General features: G+C 35.7%; 1 protein-coding gene across 1 annotated transcript in view; it reads right to left on the bottom strand.

The window, feature by feature from the left end:
• The window catches only part of LOC123556997 (transcriptional regulator ATRX-like), a 64,215-nt gene that overhangs the window by 32,111 nt on the left and 11,585 nt on the right, over positions 1 to 20,519 (bottom strand). The window contains exons 6-16 of the mRNA XM_053544562.1: positions 19,143 to 19,326; positions 13,509 to 16,040; positions 11,556 to 11,774; positions 10,491 to 10,804; positions 7,386 to 7,470; positions 6,844 to 7,042; positions 5,717 to 5,852; positions 5,124 to 5,285; positions 3,662 to 3,899; positions 3,208 to 3,317; positions 2,729 to 2,872 (exon numbers count right to left, since the gene is read on the bottom strand). Coding sequence (XP_053400537.1) covers positions 2,729 to 2,872; positions 3,208 to 3,317; positions 3,662 to 3,899; positions 5,124 to 5,285; positions 5,717 to 5,852; positions 6,844 to 7,042; positions 7,386 to 7,470; positions 10,491 to 10,804; positions 11,556 to 11,774; positions 13,509 to 16,040; positions 19,143 to 19,326 — 4,323 coding nt within the window. The remainder of the gene's footprint in view (positions 1 to 2,728; positions 2,873 to 3,207; positions 3,318 to 3,661; positions 3,900 to 5,123; positions 5,286 to 5,716; positions 5,853 to 6,843; positions 7,043 to 7,385; positions 7,471 to 10,490; positions 10,805 to 11,555; positions 11,775 to 13,508; positions 16,041 to 19,142; positions 19,327 to 20,519) is intronic.

A 20,519-nucleotide genomic window follows, 5' to 3' on the forward strand; every position in this document is an offset into this window, starting at 1 on the left:
GGATGCATTACATTTTGCTAATTCATCACAGAGAACACCAAGTCTCGATACATTAATCTGTAAATCTGTTAGGGAATATTAAATAGGAAAACAGAATCTGGAATAAATTATTTATTGAAATTCTTATGTATTTTTAAGTAAGTGAAAAATACCAAGGAAAAGTTTGGGAAATATAGAAACAAGAGCTGTCTGATGACAGCACGCTCGACTATTCGAAGAATTGATTGAAGAATTGGGTCAAAATATTTCCACAGATATTCAGACAAAAGAAATAAATAGATTAGACAATGTTCCTGTATTTCTTTGATTTCGATAAGTCTTGCAATGTATGAACCAATTTTAAAGTCCAAAAAGGGCCATAATTCAGTCAAAATAGTGATGTACTCTTGCCTACAGATGGAAATCATAACGATAAACAAGTGTTCAAAGTTTAAAAGCCATATGTCAAATTATTTTGACAAAACGTGGACTTGTATGAAAACAGAACCAATTTCAAAGTCCAAAAAGGGCCATAAATAAGCCAAAATAGATGACAGAGTTATGTACTCTTTCCTACAGATAGAGACTATTATACTAAACAAGTGATAAAAGTTTCAAAGCCATATGTCAAACACTTTACAAAAAATATGAACTGGTACGGAAAACTTAACCAAGATTTATAAGTCAAAAGGGGCCATAATTCAGCCAAATCCTTGATGAATTATGTACTCATGCCTATAACTGGCCATGGTGATGGTAAACAGGTGTTGAAAGTTTCAAAGCTTTATCTCAAAAGACTTTGTCAAAATATGAACTGGTACGAAATATTAACCCAGATTTCTAAGTCAAAAAGGGCCATAATTCAGCCAAAATCCTTGATGGAGTTATGTGCTCTTGCCTATAACTAGACATGGTGATGATAAACAAGTGTTGAAAGTTTCAAAGCTTTATCTCAAAAGACTTTGTCAAAATACGAACTGGTACGAAAAACTTAACCAAGATTTCTAAGTCGAAAAGGGCCATAATTCAGCCAAAATCCTTGTTGGAGTTATGTGCTCTTGCCTATAACTGGCCATTATGATGGTATACAAGCAGTGCTCATCGCCCGTTCCGAAATTCGTTCCGCCCTGTTGCCCTGCCAGGCACCCTGCCCGTTTTACAACCATTCATTTCTTTTTTTAGCTAAACTTCCCTTTTTTGCCTCAGTGATTATAATACACTGCTTTATTGCCCCTTTTTATCGAGTGATACACGCCGGGAGGCATTGACATAATTAGCAAACAATTAAACAATTACCTGCTGTAATCATGCCCGAGGCAGACCATGATATTTTAGACTGCTCCACTAGCATTAAAATCACTGAACCTTAGTGTTAAAACAGGTTGCAAACCAGTCTGAAATCATTATCATTTCGCGCCACCTGTCAAGTGTACTTTCGTTTTCGGTAATACAGTCGTAAATACCTTTATACACAACTGAAACTTAAGTCCAGACAACAGACATTTAAATCTAATTAATAAAAATCGATCACAATCAAATTTAGATAGGAAAATATTTTGATTTTATCGTTTTACAAGTTTTTGAAATCGAAAGTAGTTTGTCGTCTGCATGGTGAAATTGCCGATTTTTCATGAAGATTTCTTTAAAATTAGTTTACTAAGATGTAATGACAGGGTACACTTTAATGTCAGATACTGTAAAATGCTGTTAAACTGTCTTTGCATCATAATAATTTTTCAAAAATATTGTTTAAACTGGACATTCGACGACTTTTAGAAAAAAGTGTAACCATATCCGGATATAAAATTTTGGATACCCGGAATATGTCTATTACAAGTGCTAAACTTGCTTTTAGACTGTTGTAAGTTAAAAACTTTGCCTGATTTCATTTATTTAAGTGGAAGTTTAAACTTTATTTTCTGTATATAATATGTTGCACGTATAAATTTATAAATATCAAGTAGCCTACATGGAGAAGATGTGTACTGAAATTGTAACAAGTAAAATAGGCCTAAACACATAGATATTGTTATTCAGTATGCAATTACAAAGATTTGTGACAAGTTGAAAATCTATGCCAAGTAAAATACAAACAGCAGAAATGACGGACATAGCCTATTAAAAGACCATACCTAAAGTGTGCCAAAAAACGTGCAAAAAAACATGCCTACATTATGCCAAATTCCATGCCTAAAGTATGTTAAAATGCACTGTATGCATGGACCAATTATATTTTTTCCCCGGGAGGGAGCACGGTCCCGGACCGACCACCACCACCAGAATTGCCCTTTTCAGTGCCAGCACCCTGCCCTTTTTTAATCCTAGCTGGAGCACTGACAAGTGTGGAAAGTTTCAAAGCTTTATCTTAGAAGACTATGTCAAAATATGAACTGGTACGAAAAACTTAACCATGATTTCTAAGTCAAAAGGGGCCATAATTCAGCCAAAATCCTTCATGGAGTTATGTGTTCTTGCCTATAACTGGCCATGGTGATGGTAAACAAGTGTTGAGAGTTTCAAAGCTTTATCTCAAAAGACTTTATCAAAATGTGGACTGGTACGAAAAACTTAACCAAGGTGTGACGCCGACGCCGTGGTGAGTAGGATAGCTCTACTTATTCTTCGAATAGTCGAGCTAAAAAACAGTAACTGACATTCTTTTTCTACTCTATTATAGTGTATAAAATGTTACCCCCCTTTTTTTTTTTTTGAAAACAGATTTAAACAGCTACGTTTTTTTTTTACAAACCTCAATTTCAAAATCGACATCATCAAGCCATATCTCAAATTCGTTGACCCAGTTCAGACATGTGTTTAGTGGACATACTACCAAACATTTGGTCATCTTCGTTAATTTTACATTTGACAGCATTGTATGGACAAACGTTATCACCTGGAAATAAGTAAGAGAAAAGTCACATAGTTTTATATGCATGTTATACTGGAAATCATGGCTTAACGCCTTTTATCTGGAAAACCTTGAATAAAACCAAAACAGGCCACAAATAAATGGAAATTCTTATGTTAATGAAAATGTAATTAAAATTTGCACTCATTTTGAAAACTTGCTTGATTTTTTTTTATTCAAGTAATTCCGCCATGTGACCCTACCCTTTAAATGAAAGAATTTTCTGAAAATCATGTTAAGTCACAGCTGCCCCCCTACCAACAAAAGGGAAAATGAAGATGAAGAAGCTAAAACTTGCAACAAAAGGTGGTTATACATACAGACAGTGTTTTTCCAAGTCCCATACAATGAGCCAAAATACAGCCTGACCCTTCACCTTTTTTCAGTCTATGTATGCTCTCCACACAACAGTTGTACATAAATCTAACAGCTGAAAATAAACATTTCAATAGTACAAAAAATGTTAATGTTATTTCAGGCAAATGTGTGTATTTGTTAAAGAAATAATATATCCCAAACAGTAATTTGTTGTCGAATAAAATCATTGTCTGGAGTTGAAGTGCGAAGAAATTATATCATGAATATCAACAAATATCTGAAACTTCCCTCACTTTTTTCTACAGTAGAACTCAAAAAAGTTTCAGATAAAATAAAACTCAAAATTCTTGATATTGTATTCACATCTTAAAAGTCTTGTAGTTTAAAAAGAATTCTTTCCCATTTTCAAAAGTTGGCTTTCTAATTTCATTACAATAAACAAATAATTCCTCTTACCTTCAACCTGATGTGGTTTCAACTTTCTAACAAGAGTCCTGTCAACTTCAATGAGATTTTTCTTCTTCTCTTTATCCATTTCAAGTACACATTTGGTTGTCACAGGAACCTTTCTAGGCGACCCAAGAATTTGTGCAATACTATCCTTCTTGACAGGTGTGTGTATTTCTCTCTCTGTACCCTCAGGAACCTCCTCTTCTTCCTCTTCCCCACCCTCAACCTCAACATATGTGTTGTACTGAAATAAATATTCCAACAAAATTTTAGTTGATCATTAATAATAACTGTTACTTAAGGCAGTGAACTTGTACTGACAGTTGAAAAATTACATATTATTCATATGAGATCTGGGCTCTTTCCAATTTTTTAAGGGAATCTATATGTGATTAATTTAAGTCCGAACAGGCTGAGTTGCAAAACATTCACACAAATTGCAGAGTGTCGTTATCAGTCAATAACCTTAATTCTAATTAAACTTCTCCAGCAACTTACTTCAACGCATTCCCAAGCCCCTGAAAATTAAATTTCTTTTAATACATTTACCCTGATGTCACTAATAAGCAAATTTTCTAATTCAAGAGTCAAGATTAACTCCTATAAATTAATATCAACATGTGAATACAAGTGAGAATTAACCCCGAGCATGCTGGACACGACTGAGTCTGCCTTTGTGACCAGTGTAGATCATGATCAGCCTGCACATCCGTGCTGTCTGATCATGATCTGCACTGTTTGCCATTCAGTCAGCATCTTTTGGTAAGCACCCCTTTTAACAGTAAATGGTACTGTCCTAACTGAAAGATGGAAAAGTTCATAATAGAAATTTAGCATGATAATGGTTAAGCAGCCACTTGCTGTAAGAAGCCAGACTGTGTCACTCCCTTGACTGGCTGCCTAGCACAGGTTTTACGTACATATTCTTACGGGTACAAACTTGATTCAATATGTACCATAATATGAACAACCAATAAGATCCACCTAAACTAAACCCTTCATCAAATTTTGATAAAGCAGAAAAACCTGTTGTTTTTTTGCAAGGAAGGACCTCCCACCCATCCAAATCCCCACTTTAAATTTCAAGGTGTTCAAACCTAATCTGCTAAAAAATTAAGGTGAGCAAAAATCACTCCTCTAGCATTTGGAACAAATATGACAAAGCCTCTCCCAGTAAGCTTTGGAGATGTTATTTACTTGGGGTGGGGAAGCTTATTCTACCTGTTAAAAACCATGTGAAGAAATTTTATCCAGTTTGAATTTTTAGCACGAGTTCTAATCCTACCCACAAAAACCGGCCGTTTTGTCTGCTTCATCAAAAATCAACAGGAGGGGCTACTGTCTGGGTGAGGTTTTGGTTAACACTCTTTTAACAGGTTGTAACCTTCCTTTCAAATATCTTAAGACACTTACAGCTTTCAATCTTTTTTTTTTTATGGGAACATTTTTGAACTAGTTTTTCATTTACCTCCTTTTGTCTTTCTTCAATTCTTTTTCTTCTTTCTTCTTCTGCCTTCTGGGCAGCCTTTGTTTGGTCTGTGAGTTTTTTGCTTCCTATGACCTTCCTGATTTGTTTACGTTTAGCAAAACCTCCTGGGGTCCCGTCATCTTCCATATCACTGCCATCCTCCTGAAAATGAAAATATGTTACAGTTTTGCTTTGAATTATTCTGTGCAGTGTGAAGTAGTTGATCCTTCCAACAATTATTTCGAGATAAAAACTTTCCCCAACATTGAAACTAACTTTCCATCAGAAAAGCTAGTAACAGCGACACAATTTCGTATCTATGTTAAATTCGTTTAGAATAATCCGTCAATCTAAAGGAAAAACTGAATTGCAAACTGGATTTTCTGTTTCACCAATCTTATTTCCGCCCCATCCCTTACCAATCACATTTTTAAAATGTTCATTATTCCCATCAGATTTTTTTTCATTTGTGCCATATAACCATCTTTGATAATATTATGCCTTCAGGCTATTCCTTAACATTTTCGGAAATCTTTTCCTATCCCTGAAATCGTAAATCCCAGTGAGTATTTTTTCTAATCACATCTACTTACATCTTCAGGGTTTTTTTCTTCATCGCTGGATGCAATTTTCTTTATCCTTCTTCTCTTCTTCCCTTTCTTTCTATTCTCCTCCTCATCACTGATCTCTGAGAAAGCATCACTGTCTTCCTTCTTTCTCTTCCTCTTCCTGTTACAAAATATAAAATTACCATAGCAACACATTCAAGATTACATCTGAAATGGTCAAAATAAAAGCACCATGCTACATACCTTGTCCCTGTTTGTAACAAGAATCATCAGTATTAACAAAAGAAAGTGCAAATGTTGACTTGTTGATACCCTATGGTTGATATAAGTTTTTAATTGATTTAAAAGTTAAGTAATCAACTGTAATTGTCATGTAATTATAATTACTTTAGCCAAAGTAATCTTAAGTATTCGATTACACATCCAACAAGAAAGTAATCAATTACTAATCAATTACATGAATCTGACCCATGTTATCTATCAATCATACACCATGTCTGACCAAACTCAGATCAGACAAGAATTTGTTGGTTCCAGTCTGAAGGTCTGCAAAGAAGCAGGACAGGAACCATTTATTTCTATCAGTTAATTTTACTGGCTGGGAGGATGGCAAAATTCCTCAACAGTAACTGTGAATTTGGCTCTAGTATTTAAAACTGAATATCAGTACTCCTAAATTAGTAAATAGCAGTAAACAGAATCTTCTCACATACATCTGTAGTCCTATCTCAAAAGGTAGTCAAGTATGAACTAGTTATTTCAAGCAGTAAGAGATACAGGGAAGGTCATAAACATAATTTTCATTGCCCAATTTGTAAATTTCAGGCATGGCTAGGTCTCTCAGAGTTGGCTGTATTATCATTTTAAGATTCCATTGTGACATATGCTGAATCTGGCAGTGAAATCTGACAAACCACTAAGGAGCACAGATATCAAATGATGTAGTGTACTTCCTCTTCTACTTAATTACTATGTCATGCTCCATCTCCATACTAAACAGAAAACCCTAAAAAAAATTTTCAAATGTAACATTTCACATATGACTTATCTTGTACAGAGCTCTTTCAACAGAAAGCTAAACGTGACTAATGTTTTCTTTACAAGTATTCTTTTTTAAAGCTTTCAATGAGTTTATTCAACAAACACCTTACCCTTTTTTCCCCTTTCCTTTCTTCCCTGTTTCCCCTTCAGAGTCTGAGATATCAACATCTAACAGTTTGTCACGAACAACACCACGCTTCCTTTTCTTCTTAGGGGTTATGAAGTCGGAATCTTCACTAAACTCTTCCACATCATGTTTTTTCTTTCCCTTTCCCTTCTTTGGGGTTGATAATTTTGGGAACGACACTTCTACAAAGAATAATATCAGTGTTACAATATTAACAGTGTGTTTGCGAAACCATTTGCAACCAGCATGGATCCAGACCAGCCTGCACATCCGCGCAGTCTGGTCAGGATCCATGCTGTTCGCAAACGGTTTCTCTAATTGCAATAGGCTTTGAAAGCGAACAGCATGGATCCTGACCAGACTGCCTAAAAGTTTTACTGAGACTTCAGGCCAGCTGCTAGACAGGAAATCTTTTGTACAATGAAATTTAACCAGCCAAAAAAGTTGCCAAAATATGGACAATTCTGGTGAAAATTTGGGACTCTGTAGGTGAGTATATATGGTACTACTGTGCCATATCCTTACCAGGATCATCACTGGAATCACTAGAGAGATCATCGGGCCTGTCATCATCATCATCACTTTCATCTTCAAGAACAGCTTTTCCCGCCTGAAAAATACACAAAAAATGTTACAAATCAAGTCATGATTTATTGACTTCATTAAATTCATAGCTAATTACAATTATGTAGCAATTTACAGAGTGTACTGGAATTGTAGACTGTATACATGTAGCTGTTTGGTGTCACAACCTTGTATCCAAACAAGAGGACCATGATGGTCCTGAATCGCTCACCTGTCCCCAACATGACCCCCGTTTTGAACTGAGTAGACGTCGTTTTTTTTTTTATTATTTTACTAGTGACCTAGTTTTTGAGCTCATGTGACCCAGTTTGAATCTGACCTAGATATCATCAAGATGAACATTCAGACCAACTTTTATTTCAGATCCCATAAAAATATGGCCTCTAGAGAGGTCAAGGGCTTTTCATTATTTGACCTACTGACCTAGTTATTGATGGCACGTGACCCACTTTCAAACTTGACCTAAAAACCCATAAAGAGAACATTTGACCAATTTCAAAAGATCCTTAAAATAGGCCTCTAGAGGGGTAAAAAAGATTTTTCTATTTTTAGCCTAATGACCTTTTTTTTGACCGCAGCGCCCCTTTTTCGAATTGATCTTTTTCATAAAGTGAAATTCAACCAACTTTCTACAATCCCATAAAAAATAGGCCTTAAAGGTCCACAATGTTTTTTTTATTTTTACCTACTGACATGTTATTGAGGGCACTCCCCATTTCAACCCTGACCTACAAATCATAAGTGAACTTTCTGCCCAATTTTTCATGAAGATCCATTCAAAGTAGGCCCTAAGGGCCCAAAATTTTTTTTTTCTATTTTTGCCCTACTGCCCTAGTTATTGAAGGCACGTCCCCTTTTTTCGACTTGACCTAGATTCATCAAGTAAAACATTCTGCCCAATTTTCTAAAGACAGTGAAAAAATGGCCTCTAGAGAGGTCCAAGGTTTTTTCTTTTTTTAGACCTACGACCTTTTTTTGCCCGCACGTGCCCCCTTTTCGAACTTGACCTAGATAATCAAGATGAACTTTTGACCAACTTTCAAAAGACCCCATAAAAATATGGCTTAAAGAGGGCCCAAAAGGGTTTTTTTTATTATTTGACCTACGACCTAGTTATTGATGGCTTTGGCCCTATTTCAAATTTTGCCTAAATCATAAAGTGAACTTCTACCATTTTCATGAAAATCCTTAAAAAGTATCCCCCAAAACAGGGGTCAAAAATTTTTCTATTTTTAGACCAAGACCTATTTTTTTCCCGCAGCTGACCCATTTTCAAATTGACCGATATCACAAGATAAATATAAACCCAAAATTTCATAAAACCCATGAAAAAATAGGGTCTCTAGGAGGCAAAAGGTTTTTTCTTTTATTGCATGACCTTTTTTGAAGGCAGTGACCAGTTTCGAACTGACCTAGATATCTCAGTAAACATTCTACCAATTTTCTAAACATGTAAAAAAATAGGCCCAGAGAGGTCACAAGGGTTTTTTCTTTTTTAGACCTATGACCTATTTTTGACCGCACGTGCCCCTTTTTCGAATTACCTAGAACATCAAGAGAACTTCGACCACTTTCAAAAAGACCCCATAAAAAAATGTGCCTCAGAGAGGTCAAAAAGCAAAGTTTGCCGGCGGACGAAGGGAGAGGGACGCTCCCAAAACCAAAAAGTCACACGTCACTTTGTGAATGTGGCTAAAAAACAAGCCCAAATCCTAAAATTGTATAGCAACACGCCAGACCCAAAATTTTTGTTTGACACAAGGGGTTGCTACTTTACGTACGGATTAAAAAAAGGGCTATTTGAAAAAAAATCCCCATAATACTCTAACTTTTACCTGTCTCAGTTTTTGGTTTGTAGCGAGATATCTATTGTGTCTCCATCAGAATTTCATCTTCTTCCGGGGCCTTTTAAAACCCACTAGAAGATCACTGTCGTCATCGTAACAAACCAACTGAACTTTTTTTTAAACTTAAATTTTTTTCAACATTAATTTAAAATTTAGGAAGGCTCCATCTTTAAAAGTGTGCTCTCGCAGCATTTTAAACCGTGAATTCCATCAGGGGTTAACAAAACTTTTTTTATCACACATGGCAAACAGTTTAAACCAATTTAAAAATTTTTCCATGTCAACTTTTTTTTGCAAGGAATGGAACCTCCTCAAACTACACATAAGCAGACAAAAAAATCTTTTTCGAATAACTGGACCAACATTTTCATGCGCAGTTTTTTTAAACAAGGCGACTTATAATGCAACTTATTATTAAGAGGGCATGTATGGTGTTTCGTCAAGCATTTTTTTTTAAAGAAATTTTTTAATCATAAAAGACCAGTCTAATTTTGGCGAATAAAGGCCCAAAATTTACAGCACCTTTCTGGAATTGACATTTGGGCAAAACTAGGGGTCGAAATTTTTTTTTTTTTCCCCCCAACTAGCAATTTTTGTCGTTTTTTTGTTGTTTGGGTTTTTTAAAAAGTTTTTTTGTTTAGCTCCGTTTCCCCCTTTTTCTGGTTTTGGAAGAAGGAGCCAAGTATTTATAATTCTTTTGGTTTTTTTGGGGGGGTCGGGGTTTTCTATTTCAGGTCACTGCCTGTGGTGTCGCTAGCATTTTCGGTAATCGCAGGCCTTTTTCACCAAAGAAAACCTTTTTTTCCCTCCCTTTTTTTCATTGGAATCACCAACCAAAAAAAAACAATATCGTTAAAACGCTTACTTAGATACCCCATAATTACTTTTTTTAAAAACGCAATGTCTACAAACGGTCACATGATTATCAGTAGAATAACTACCCCAAAGGAGTTTTTAAAGAGCAATGGATTTGTCAATTGTGAAATATTCTAGAGCCATGATTTCCTACTTGCATTTTTTTATTCTTACTCGAATTTTGCAAGTTAGCAACCGCTAAATTCGATCCCTAACATAATACTTAACCCAATTACATTAAACCAACCTAGGGCTGAGCAGACATTGAACAATCCTCTAAATGCTGACAGCAAAGCATTGAAGCAATTAGTACATTTGGTAAGGTTCATATGTATCTATCTAAAATTTTAATTCGAATGTAGCTGGAACTTTCCTCACCATCAGCAACTTTCCTTTTCTTCTTGTCCTCTTTTTCTTTTGATTTCTCCTTTTTGCTTTTACCTTCCTCCTTTTTGCTTTCTTTGGACTCCTTGGTCTTCGATCTTGAGAGTCTTGTATCTTTAGAAAGACTTTCACTTTCTTTCTCTAGGTCTGAATCAAAGTCTGGGTCAGTATCTGAATTTTCTGTAGTGTTTTCGGATTTCTTTTCGCTCTGTCTCGTCCGTCTTTTCGGAGATTTGCCTTCCTCATCCGTGCTAGATAAATCACTGATGTTGTCTGCAACAAAAAAAATAGTAAGTTTCAGTGACTTCTGTCTTAAAACATATCATTTTATCACAAGTCTTCTGCTGCGACACTTTCACTTGAATAATATTTTTAATTCATTTATATCAACATATGTACACCTATAAAATAAGTCCTTGAATTTGTACAACTATACATTACTATCAGTTAGATCAATGTAGTCTGCAGAAACATCCTGAACACTGTTTCTCAATTGACTGACTACAATATAGTATTTTCTACTATAATAAATATTTTCTGCTACAAAAAATTTGTTCTGCTGCAACAACAATATGTATTAAAATCTAGTAAATAATTAGTTCTGCTGCATCAACACATACCAGAATAGTGTCAATAATTTGAATTGCTGCAATAATAAATGTATCAAAATCTAGCATTAAAATGTAAATAATTTAACCCTTGTCCTGCTAAATTTCTGTGATGAACTTGTCCACCTTTCAATTTGAACAGTACCATTAACTGTTAAAACCAAAAAGATACTGACTGAAAGGTGAGTAGTGCAGATCATGATCAGACTGTACAGACTGCATGGATGTGCAGGCTGATCATGATCTACACTGGTCGCAAAGGCAGATTCAATCATATACAGCATGATAAGGGTTAAGAAATGTTCTATTTCAGTACATCAATGCGTGACAAGGGATTTTGTAGTTGACTTCAACAAACAAGTTTTGTAAGAACAAGCCTGATAACCTTATTTCATTTAATTTACAATATATCTCACCTTTGGCAGCTTTCATTCCTTTTGATTTCTCCTTTTTACCCTTACTTTCCTTTTTGCTGTCTGCAGACTCCTTTGCCTTTTTTCTTGTTAGTCTTGTATCTTTTGACAGGCTTTTGATCTCTTTCTCAAGATCTGAATCAAAGTTTGGATCAGAATCTGAATTTTCTGTGTTGTTTTCAGATTTCTTCCCACTCTGTCTTGTCCTTCTTTTTGAAGATTCTGTTAACAGAAGAGAAAAAAAAATACTTGTAAGTCACAGGGGTCGACTGAAGGCTGATATTTCTACTAGTCAGCAGGGCCAGTTGAAATGGGAAGATACTTATCTGAATGAATGGATTGGTCTGAACGAAACCAAAAATGTAAATCTGCAAGCCGATATTTTAATTTTTATAACTCTTCCATAATTTTCAGCAGGGCTAGCTTATTGGAAGTACAGCCGGCCCGAAGTAAAATCAACTGGCCACAAATCGACCCCTGAAGTCACCTGGAAAACTGCTAAAAGGAACCAGAAGATGACATGCAAAACTAGCTGTAAACTAGATGTCTATTCACAGGACATTTGTGCCCCCACTTCCAGTTATTATACAGTTATAATTATGTTCCCTGATGAACGTTCAAGTCTAATTTTTGGTTCTGCATTTGTGTCTCTTTGGGGAGGGAGAAGGGGTTTATGGATACTGAGAAAAACATGAAGAAATACAAGAAAAAAAGAAACTGTAAGAGTAAGGGGAGGTGTGTGGTGTACTTCACAAATACAACACCAAGTGCACAACTTTGCATGCTGAACAATGTTTGTATTAAAGGTCCATTACTAAGGGAAAGTGAGTTGGCAATTTTTTTCATAGCCAGTGCATAGACTTCTGCAAGACACTAAATAATGAAGATTGGCAGGTCAAAATTTACAGAAGATCTTTGGAACTCAAAGAAATGTATGTGTATTGTGTTGAAATTTCAGTGAATCGACAGAATGACCCCCCAGGTCTTTTTAACTTTCTTCATACTTCATAGAAAAATAATTGTACATATACTGCGATTTATTTTGAATTTCTACATACCAACTTTCATTTTCCAATAAAATGAAATAGTTTCTGTGCTTTTTAAAAGAAATTAAAATGTTCACTTTCCTTAGTATTGGACCTTTAAGTTTCATCACTCCATGGCACTTCTGACCTTTAAAGTGTTTCTTTTTGCCAAATCAAGGGTCATCACTCCACAACTCTTGTTTGGTCAAAAGAAATTCTAAACAAAACCCCAGGTGCACAAATTCACATGCTGAAAAACAGCCCTGTAATGTTTCAACTTTTTGAGATCCATGAAACAAAAACTTTTAGTTCCTTTATGCATATTTTTGACTGTCATGTGCTGTAACTCCAGATGGTCCTGCCGAGTTAAATCCCCCAAAAACCTAGGTGCACAATTTCACATGGTGAATAACAATCCTATCAATTTTTATAACTCTAGGTGAAATATTTTTTGAGATATACATGGCACAAAGTCAGTCAGGCAGATGGAAGACATAGAGACGAGTCACAAGGGCAAATCGTAAGTGCCCAACACATCCTACCCCCAAGGCACAAAGAGTAATGACTCAGGCAATAGGACAGTAAGACACAGCCCTTTTCTATGTCCCTTTTTTTCATCTAAGAAGGTAGGAGACAATTAATTTAATTCAACTGCTATCTATCACAATGACAATAAATACTCTCACCACTTTCTTACGTTATTACAATGCTTTTCCTCTCTTTTTGTCCCCTATTTTGTATTTAGCTCCTTTTTTGGTGACAGTGAATTGCTGATTATGATCATAGGCTTGGCTAATAGTGTCCTGTCAGTTGCAGTCCAAATGTGGAGAGGAAGTTAAAATTGGCTGTTTATGACAGGAGGTTGGTTAAGATGACTGTCAGGGCAGGCTGGACTGTACATTACATTTGTAAAATTATGAAACATTCTTACCTTCTTTGGCAACAGTTTTTCTCTTCTTTTTCTTCTTTCCAAACTCCTGTACAGACTCATCACTGGACTCTGTGGTATCACTCATATCAGTTGGAACCTGATCTTCCATTGCCATATCATCAGTATTATCTTCAACCTCTTCAATCTTATTAGACTTTTTTGAACCTTTACTATCTCCTTCCCCCGATTTCTTTTTTTTATCTGGAATTTCTTCTTCAGTTTCTTCATCAGACTCAATTGTTTTTGATTTGTCTCCAGATTTTGTTTGCTTTTTCGTATTTTTTGAACTTTTCTCATTAGATTTAGCACTTTTACTTTCAGGCACTTCTTCTTCAGTGTTTTCATCTGAATCTTCATTAGATTTAGTGTCTCCAGATTTTGCTTGCTTTTTCAAATTTTTAGAACTTTTCTCAACAGATTTAGTATTGTTTTTATTTTCAGGCACTTCTTCTTCAGTATTATCATCTGAATCTTCATCAAGAGTTTTAGAGTCACTGGACTTCAACTGACCTTTTGCTATTTTGTTCTTTTCCTTTCCTTTATCTTCATTTCCCTTTCTCTTATCTGGCTCTTCTTCATTATTTTCATCTTCTGATTCATAAGAGATCTTTGACTTTCCCCCTGCTTTTTTTTTACTTTTATCTTCCTTAACAGAAACATCCTCTTCATCCTTTTCTTCAGTAACCTCTTGTGTCTTGTCTGCCTTCTTGGAATCTGTCTTTCCCTTTTCAGGTGAACTTTTGTCTCTTTTGTCTTTTTTCTCAGTGCTTTCATCTTCAGGCTTCTGACGTTGCCTACTAGACCTCCTAACAGGAGATTCCTTATCAGATTCATTTTTAGCTTCAGACTGTTCAAGGTTCTTAGTCCTACTTGACCTTCTAGGCTGATCAGAATCCTTCGATTTTTCTTCTAGTTCATTCAACTCATCAGCCATTTCTTTTAACAGTTCCAACTCTGCTGCTGTATTCTCACTAACCTCTAACTTACTTTTCGATGTACTTTCTGTAGATTCAGCATCATCAGTAATATTGTCAGCCTTGCTGTCTGCAGATGTTATATTTTCTATTTGTTTTGCTTTTTCAGATTCATCCGTTTCTTTTTTAGAAATGTTATCATCATCAGTACCCTTTGGCTCATCATTTTCTTCATCATTCACAGCTTTCTTTTTATTTTTGTCATCTGTATCATTTGACGCGGTAACAGTTTCTTTTTTAGATTCGCTTTCTGATGGACTATCCTCATCAAGAACAATCTCATCTACAGCATCATTTTCCTTACCTTTAGATTTCTCTACTTCACCACTCGCTTCTTCCTCTTTCACCACTTTGTCATTTTTAACATGTAGTACTTTCATCTCTTGTGTGTCACTATCAGTCACAATAACAACATCTTCATCGGTTTCCATTTTCTCAGTTTTCCCTTCCGCTTTCTTAACAGGACTAGCATCAATTTCAATTGGAATTAATGATTCATTTAACTTCCCTGGCATGGAATTGACTAGAGTTCCTTGTTTGCTGATTGGAGTACTGGTTAACGAAGAACTAGATAAGGGTTTTGCATCACCCTGACTTTTGTCTTCTGAAATATTGTCTGGATTTTGTGCTGTTATCTGCACATTTAATAGTTCACGTATATTATTAAAGAAGTAATCCAATCCGTTCTTCATTTGGGCTGCTGCCATCTGTCTTGCTTGAAACATATTAGATTGAGACAACTTTGCAATGGCCAAGTCTGTTTTAAGCGAGTTCAGAGTGAGATTTAATGATTGAGCCATGGTGCTCATTTTTTCTGCAACCTCTTCAACATTATAAGGAAAGATGTTATCTTTTAGTGCTCTCATGTCATTTAATGGGGGCTTTTTCTTTACGAGCATTCTGTCTATGTTAGAGGGGCCTTTAGAGGGTCCTGTATTTGTAGTTAACATACCCATTAACAAAGGCTTCTGTAGTACTGATTGCCTGGGCATTCCACCCCCTTTTGTTGATGCAAATGGCTGTACCACAGGCTTATCATTTTTAGGTCCAACTGTCACTGCAGTAACATTGCTGCTGAGTTTTTGAACATGTTGGACTCCAGTTCTCGCATCAGGTCTATAGTTAACAGCTCTATGATGGAGTTTTTCTGATTGTGCTGGACCGTCCCCAACAACTATAAGGTCTGGTGCTGATTGTGAAACTGACATGGCTTTACTAGGTGAAGCTTCTTTCTTTTCCAACTTCAATTCTTCAGCTATTTGTGACTTGCCTTTAGGTGCTGGGAATCCACGTTTTGGTGTGCTTTTTTCATCTTTCTTGTCTTTATCCTTTTCATCTGTTTTATCTTTATCTTTTTCTTTTTCCTCTTTTTTCGACTTCTCTCTAGACTTTTCTCTCGATTTTTCTAGCTTTTCTTTCTCTCTCTGTTTCGCTCTTTCTGCCTTTTCTTTTTCTTTTTTGTCTTGGGCTTCAATATAGCCAAGAATTTTCTCACAGTCATCCCTAAGCTTTCTGATTTTCTTTGGCTTACAGATATAACAGTGCCATTTACTGCCATCTGAAAAAAATACAAAAATTTCATTGTCAAATGTATAATCAAAGGCCTGAAGGGCCTGAGTCGGCTAATGATTGATGTACTGACAGTATAGTCTACCAGTTTCAGTTTGTTTTTAGTTTTTTCCCCAACTAAAGAGAGATTTTGTTACAATAAATGAAATGAACATTCGGTCGATGCCTAGTAAAACTCGGATTGACATTATACAAGTGTTTAAACCCAATATATTTCTCTAAAATTGAAGAGTGGTTCGCAGAAATAAAAATGTTGAAACTACAAACTACAATTCGACAGCTGACACTAAGATACTGCCCATGACTTTATATATTTTTCCAGTAAACATTTGCCTCCGGCATTGCCAAAAGAGGCAATTATCGGCTGGTATATATTCGCACATGATAAAATTTGAATATGACAATTTATAATATTAAAATTTTACAGCGCGGATTGCCACATACAATTTGTAACGGATGGACGAAAGAACTGATATTTTACAGATATTATAATGGGCCTGGCGATAGCCTTGTCATATGTTAGGTATTGTTCAATCATATTACAAGTGATGTCAATTTAAAGTATACTTACTTTTGCGTTTAGAGATACATGTATGTAAATGTTGCTGAGTGTCAATATATAGTGTAACCGATATTAATAAATGCAGTTCTGTTTTAATTAAAACTATCACTTATTCTATTTCAGACTTGTTAACCCCTTAAAAATCATGTCTGTTATCCCGAAGTCCATCCACTTTCAATTATCCATTTTGATTCATGTAGACAGACAGGCCCAGACTGGGCAGAAAAATGTTTGAGCCATTTTTACGTGGTCGGTAGCAGGATGGGTGTGGGGAGGGGTGTTTCTTTCCGCTTTAAATTGCAGTCAGATTTTGAAATGGGCATTGCGGCAGGTGGTAAAAGGGCAAATGTATCAAACTGTAAAGTGGCAATATGGGGGAAGGGTGTAGGGTTTGGGGTATTACCACAAGAAATATTTGAATATGTAGACCCTTCATACAGCCTTTGGTACGATTTTAACTGAAAATCTTCTGTTTCAATTTCTAAATATTACCTAGATTCTTTCTAGTATAACAATATCCAATGTATGAATGTCACTTCATCTTTTTACTTTCAGATCATGCCCCAGGACTAGAATATGAGTCTGATATAGATTATATGTAGGTGTAATAAAAATAAATTCTAGAATCATTTCTGTTACAGTAATATCTATCATGTATGTTACTTGAATGTTAAAATTTCATAACACAGCTCGATATTTACCCAAAATATTATATCCGGATACGATTACACTTTTCTCCAGTTTCAACAATATATTTTACAAATTGTAATGATACGAAGACATTTAGCAGCAATTGGCAGTATCTGACATTGAAGTTTACGGTTAAATTACCTCTTATTTAAATCTTTTCATAAAAAAGTTGTTTCATTTCGTCAAAGCAGCCAAACATAGACGATCTCCTTTCGATTTCAAAAACTACAAGAAAATACAATTTAATGTTTCGCTGATTTGTTTATTTCTCGAAAATAAGAAATAAAATCATTTTTAATATCAGTAGTAACTAAACAAACCAGTAAGAGCTTCTTCTTCCGATAATTCATACGTTTACTGACTGCAAAATTCAACCCACGCAAGGTCGTAGAAGCGTTGTTATAAACAGGTCACGCGTGTTCGCCGACAAGTGTCCAGAATGTAGTTAGGATTCATCCGCCAAGTCTCGCGGAAGAATTAACGTACTGCACATATCTTATTCGGGTCATTTTAAAATGAAGCTGTCATAATTTAATTTCATCGATGTGGTAAACTCTTTGATAAGAGACATTCCAATGCTTTCAGAGACTCACTCAATAAAATACTAGCAGTATGTTCTGGAACTATATTTTGTCTTTCGCTGGATGTTACGCAAGCTTTGTAATCCTGCGCAATCCATAAAATCCACAGCGCAATAAATTTGTTATTTGCGCAATGATTTTAAAGATTATTTTTTTTGAAACGGACAGGGTAACAAATGGATAATTTGGCTAATAAGTTAATATGCTTTTTTTATTTGAATTTGTGGACATCATATTTGCTATTTTGTGACAAAAGGACATAAAATTCGTCACCATAATCATATCGTTATGCGTGTTTATGCTTAATGAGTTACCGCGGAAGAAAATACGTGGCTTTATTCGAGTATTGCACAATTGCAAGTCATAAATATGACAGATTACATCGTATATTGGTCATAGCAAATAGGATTGACATGAAAGAAATTCATTCGATCAATGAACTCTTTGAAATTAGAGACAATCTAATGGAACTACATCACTTCGCTGTGTTGTGAGGCCATTTAAGAATGAGAAATCGGGTGATAGCAAGGACTCGTCAAACGCTTGACAGCGTTTAGCCGACTCAAAAATATGCAAGCAGTTATACAATCAGGCCTTTTAGCATAATTTCCATGAAACAGACAAATGCTAACTACAGCTGTCACTAAATGTAATGTATAACTCAAAATACCTGTTTTTTAGTAAACTAGACGTGTGTCCATAGGACACAAGTGCCCCACTCCTAGGTGAAATATTTTTTAAGATAATTATATGCAATATTTTTAAGCACTTTATGTGTATTTTTCACTGAATCAAGGACCATAACTCTCCTAATGGGTGAAATCCCAAACAGAACACAAGCTGCACATCTGCACAAGCTATAATACTTCTGTAATATTTTATGAATCTCAGTCAAATACTTTTTCAGATACATGCAACACATATACTTGTATGCCATTTATGCGTATTTTTGACTTATGAGCAATAACTCACGTCTGACTGACAGAACTCAAAAACAAATGCCCAGTTGCATAATTTCACATGCTGAATAATATTTCTTGATTCTATTATGTTTCACGACCATAGGTCAAATATATTTTAAGATACGTTCGAATTGTAGCGGAAACACTGTGTATTACTCATGCTGCACGACATTGAATTTTTGACCAAAAATATTATAAATTCAATGAAAATGGAGCATAGTTTAGAATGGAATTTTAGCTCCTATGACAGGTCTCTGAACAAAAAATCTTACAAATTTATCTAACTGATACTTTACCATCATCTTCCATCATTGCAGCCTCGGATCTGCCCATGTTACGCTTGATACAATGTCTACAGAAACAATTGTGACAGAAATCGCAGCCATACAGACGTCCTCCGTCGCCACACCACCGGCACTGTTCATCTATACCTTCATCATCACGAGTAAATGCGCCACTTCTTAAGAACTTGTAACATTTCTGAAAAACAGTTACTTGATTTAAACTTGTGCATGTGCTGAATAGTATGTAAAACGAAGATCTGTTTTATCCATTAGTTTTCTCGTATAAACTGGCAAGTGGCAATTTTTAAAACAAAGCATTTCTTCTGTCAAATAAGCCTCATCAAAGACTTTCAATACCTTTTCTTGGTCAACTGTCAATTCCTGCAGCTGTGAAATCTCATGGGAATTTTTTTTTTTTGCTTAGACCCAAATAGCTGTTTCAAGAGGACATGAATTTGTGGATTTCAGAGTCTAAAAATTTCATTTACTTACAGCCTGCAACATTTGTTTGGATTGTATTTTGGGGATTGACACAATCGAAAAAACCCCAAAGAAAGTAGATACCCACGGGCAACATGTCGAGCCAGCCAGCTGTCTAAAATGATCTTTGACCCCCAAGTGTGGCCTTGACCTTTGAGATAGGGACCCGAGGTTTGTGCACAACACTCCCTCTCATAGAGGTGAACATTTATACCAAGCAAAAAAAGACTGCTCAGTACTTATCAAAGTTATGGCCTGGACAGGATCTAAAATGACCTTTGACCTATAACTGTGACCTTGACCCTTGAGACAGTAACCCAGGGTTTGCACATGACACTCCGTCTCATTGAGTTAAACATTCACGCCAAATAAAAACAAGATTCCTCAATGCATGTCAAAGTTATGGGCCTGGCAAGATCTGACATGACCTTTGACCTCCAACTGTGACCTTGACCTTTGAGACAGGAACCTGTGGTTTGCGCATGACACTACGTCTCACTGAAGTTAACATTCATGCCAAATATAAACAAGATTGTTTATGTTGCATGTCAAAGTGAAGGTCCAGACAAACAAATCCGGACACACGCACTGACGCACAAACATACACCGAACAGCCATTTGGACGACTCTGTCTTTGCTTCCACAAGCTGGCTCGACAAAAAGTATCCATGAATACATATGATTTTAATAAATATCAATATAGTACAACTGTGGAGCACAACACTAAAAGAATTCAGCTTACTCATCTGTATTTCAAACCTGTTCAATGCTTCTTCTTTCTTTCTTTGGTTACAAGTCACACCAACACAATTCAGACTGGTGACTTTCTGACTTATATGGCTACAGATCTCGGGTGCCCTCCCACCCATTTCATTACAGGGTTTCAAACCCACTTGGACGTGGGGCAAG

Source organism: Mercenaria mercenaria, chromosome 5, assembly GCF_021730395.1.
Source record: "Mercenaria mercenaria strain notata chromosome 5, MADL_Memer_1, whole genome shotgun sequence".
Lineage (NCBI taxonomy): Eukaryota > Metazoa > Mollusca > Bivalvia > Venerida > Veneridae > Mercenaria > Mercenaria mercenaria.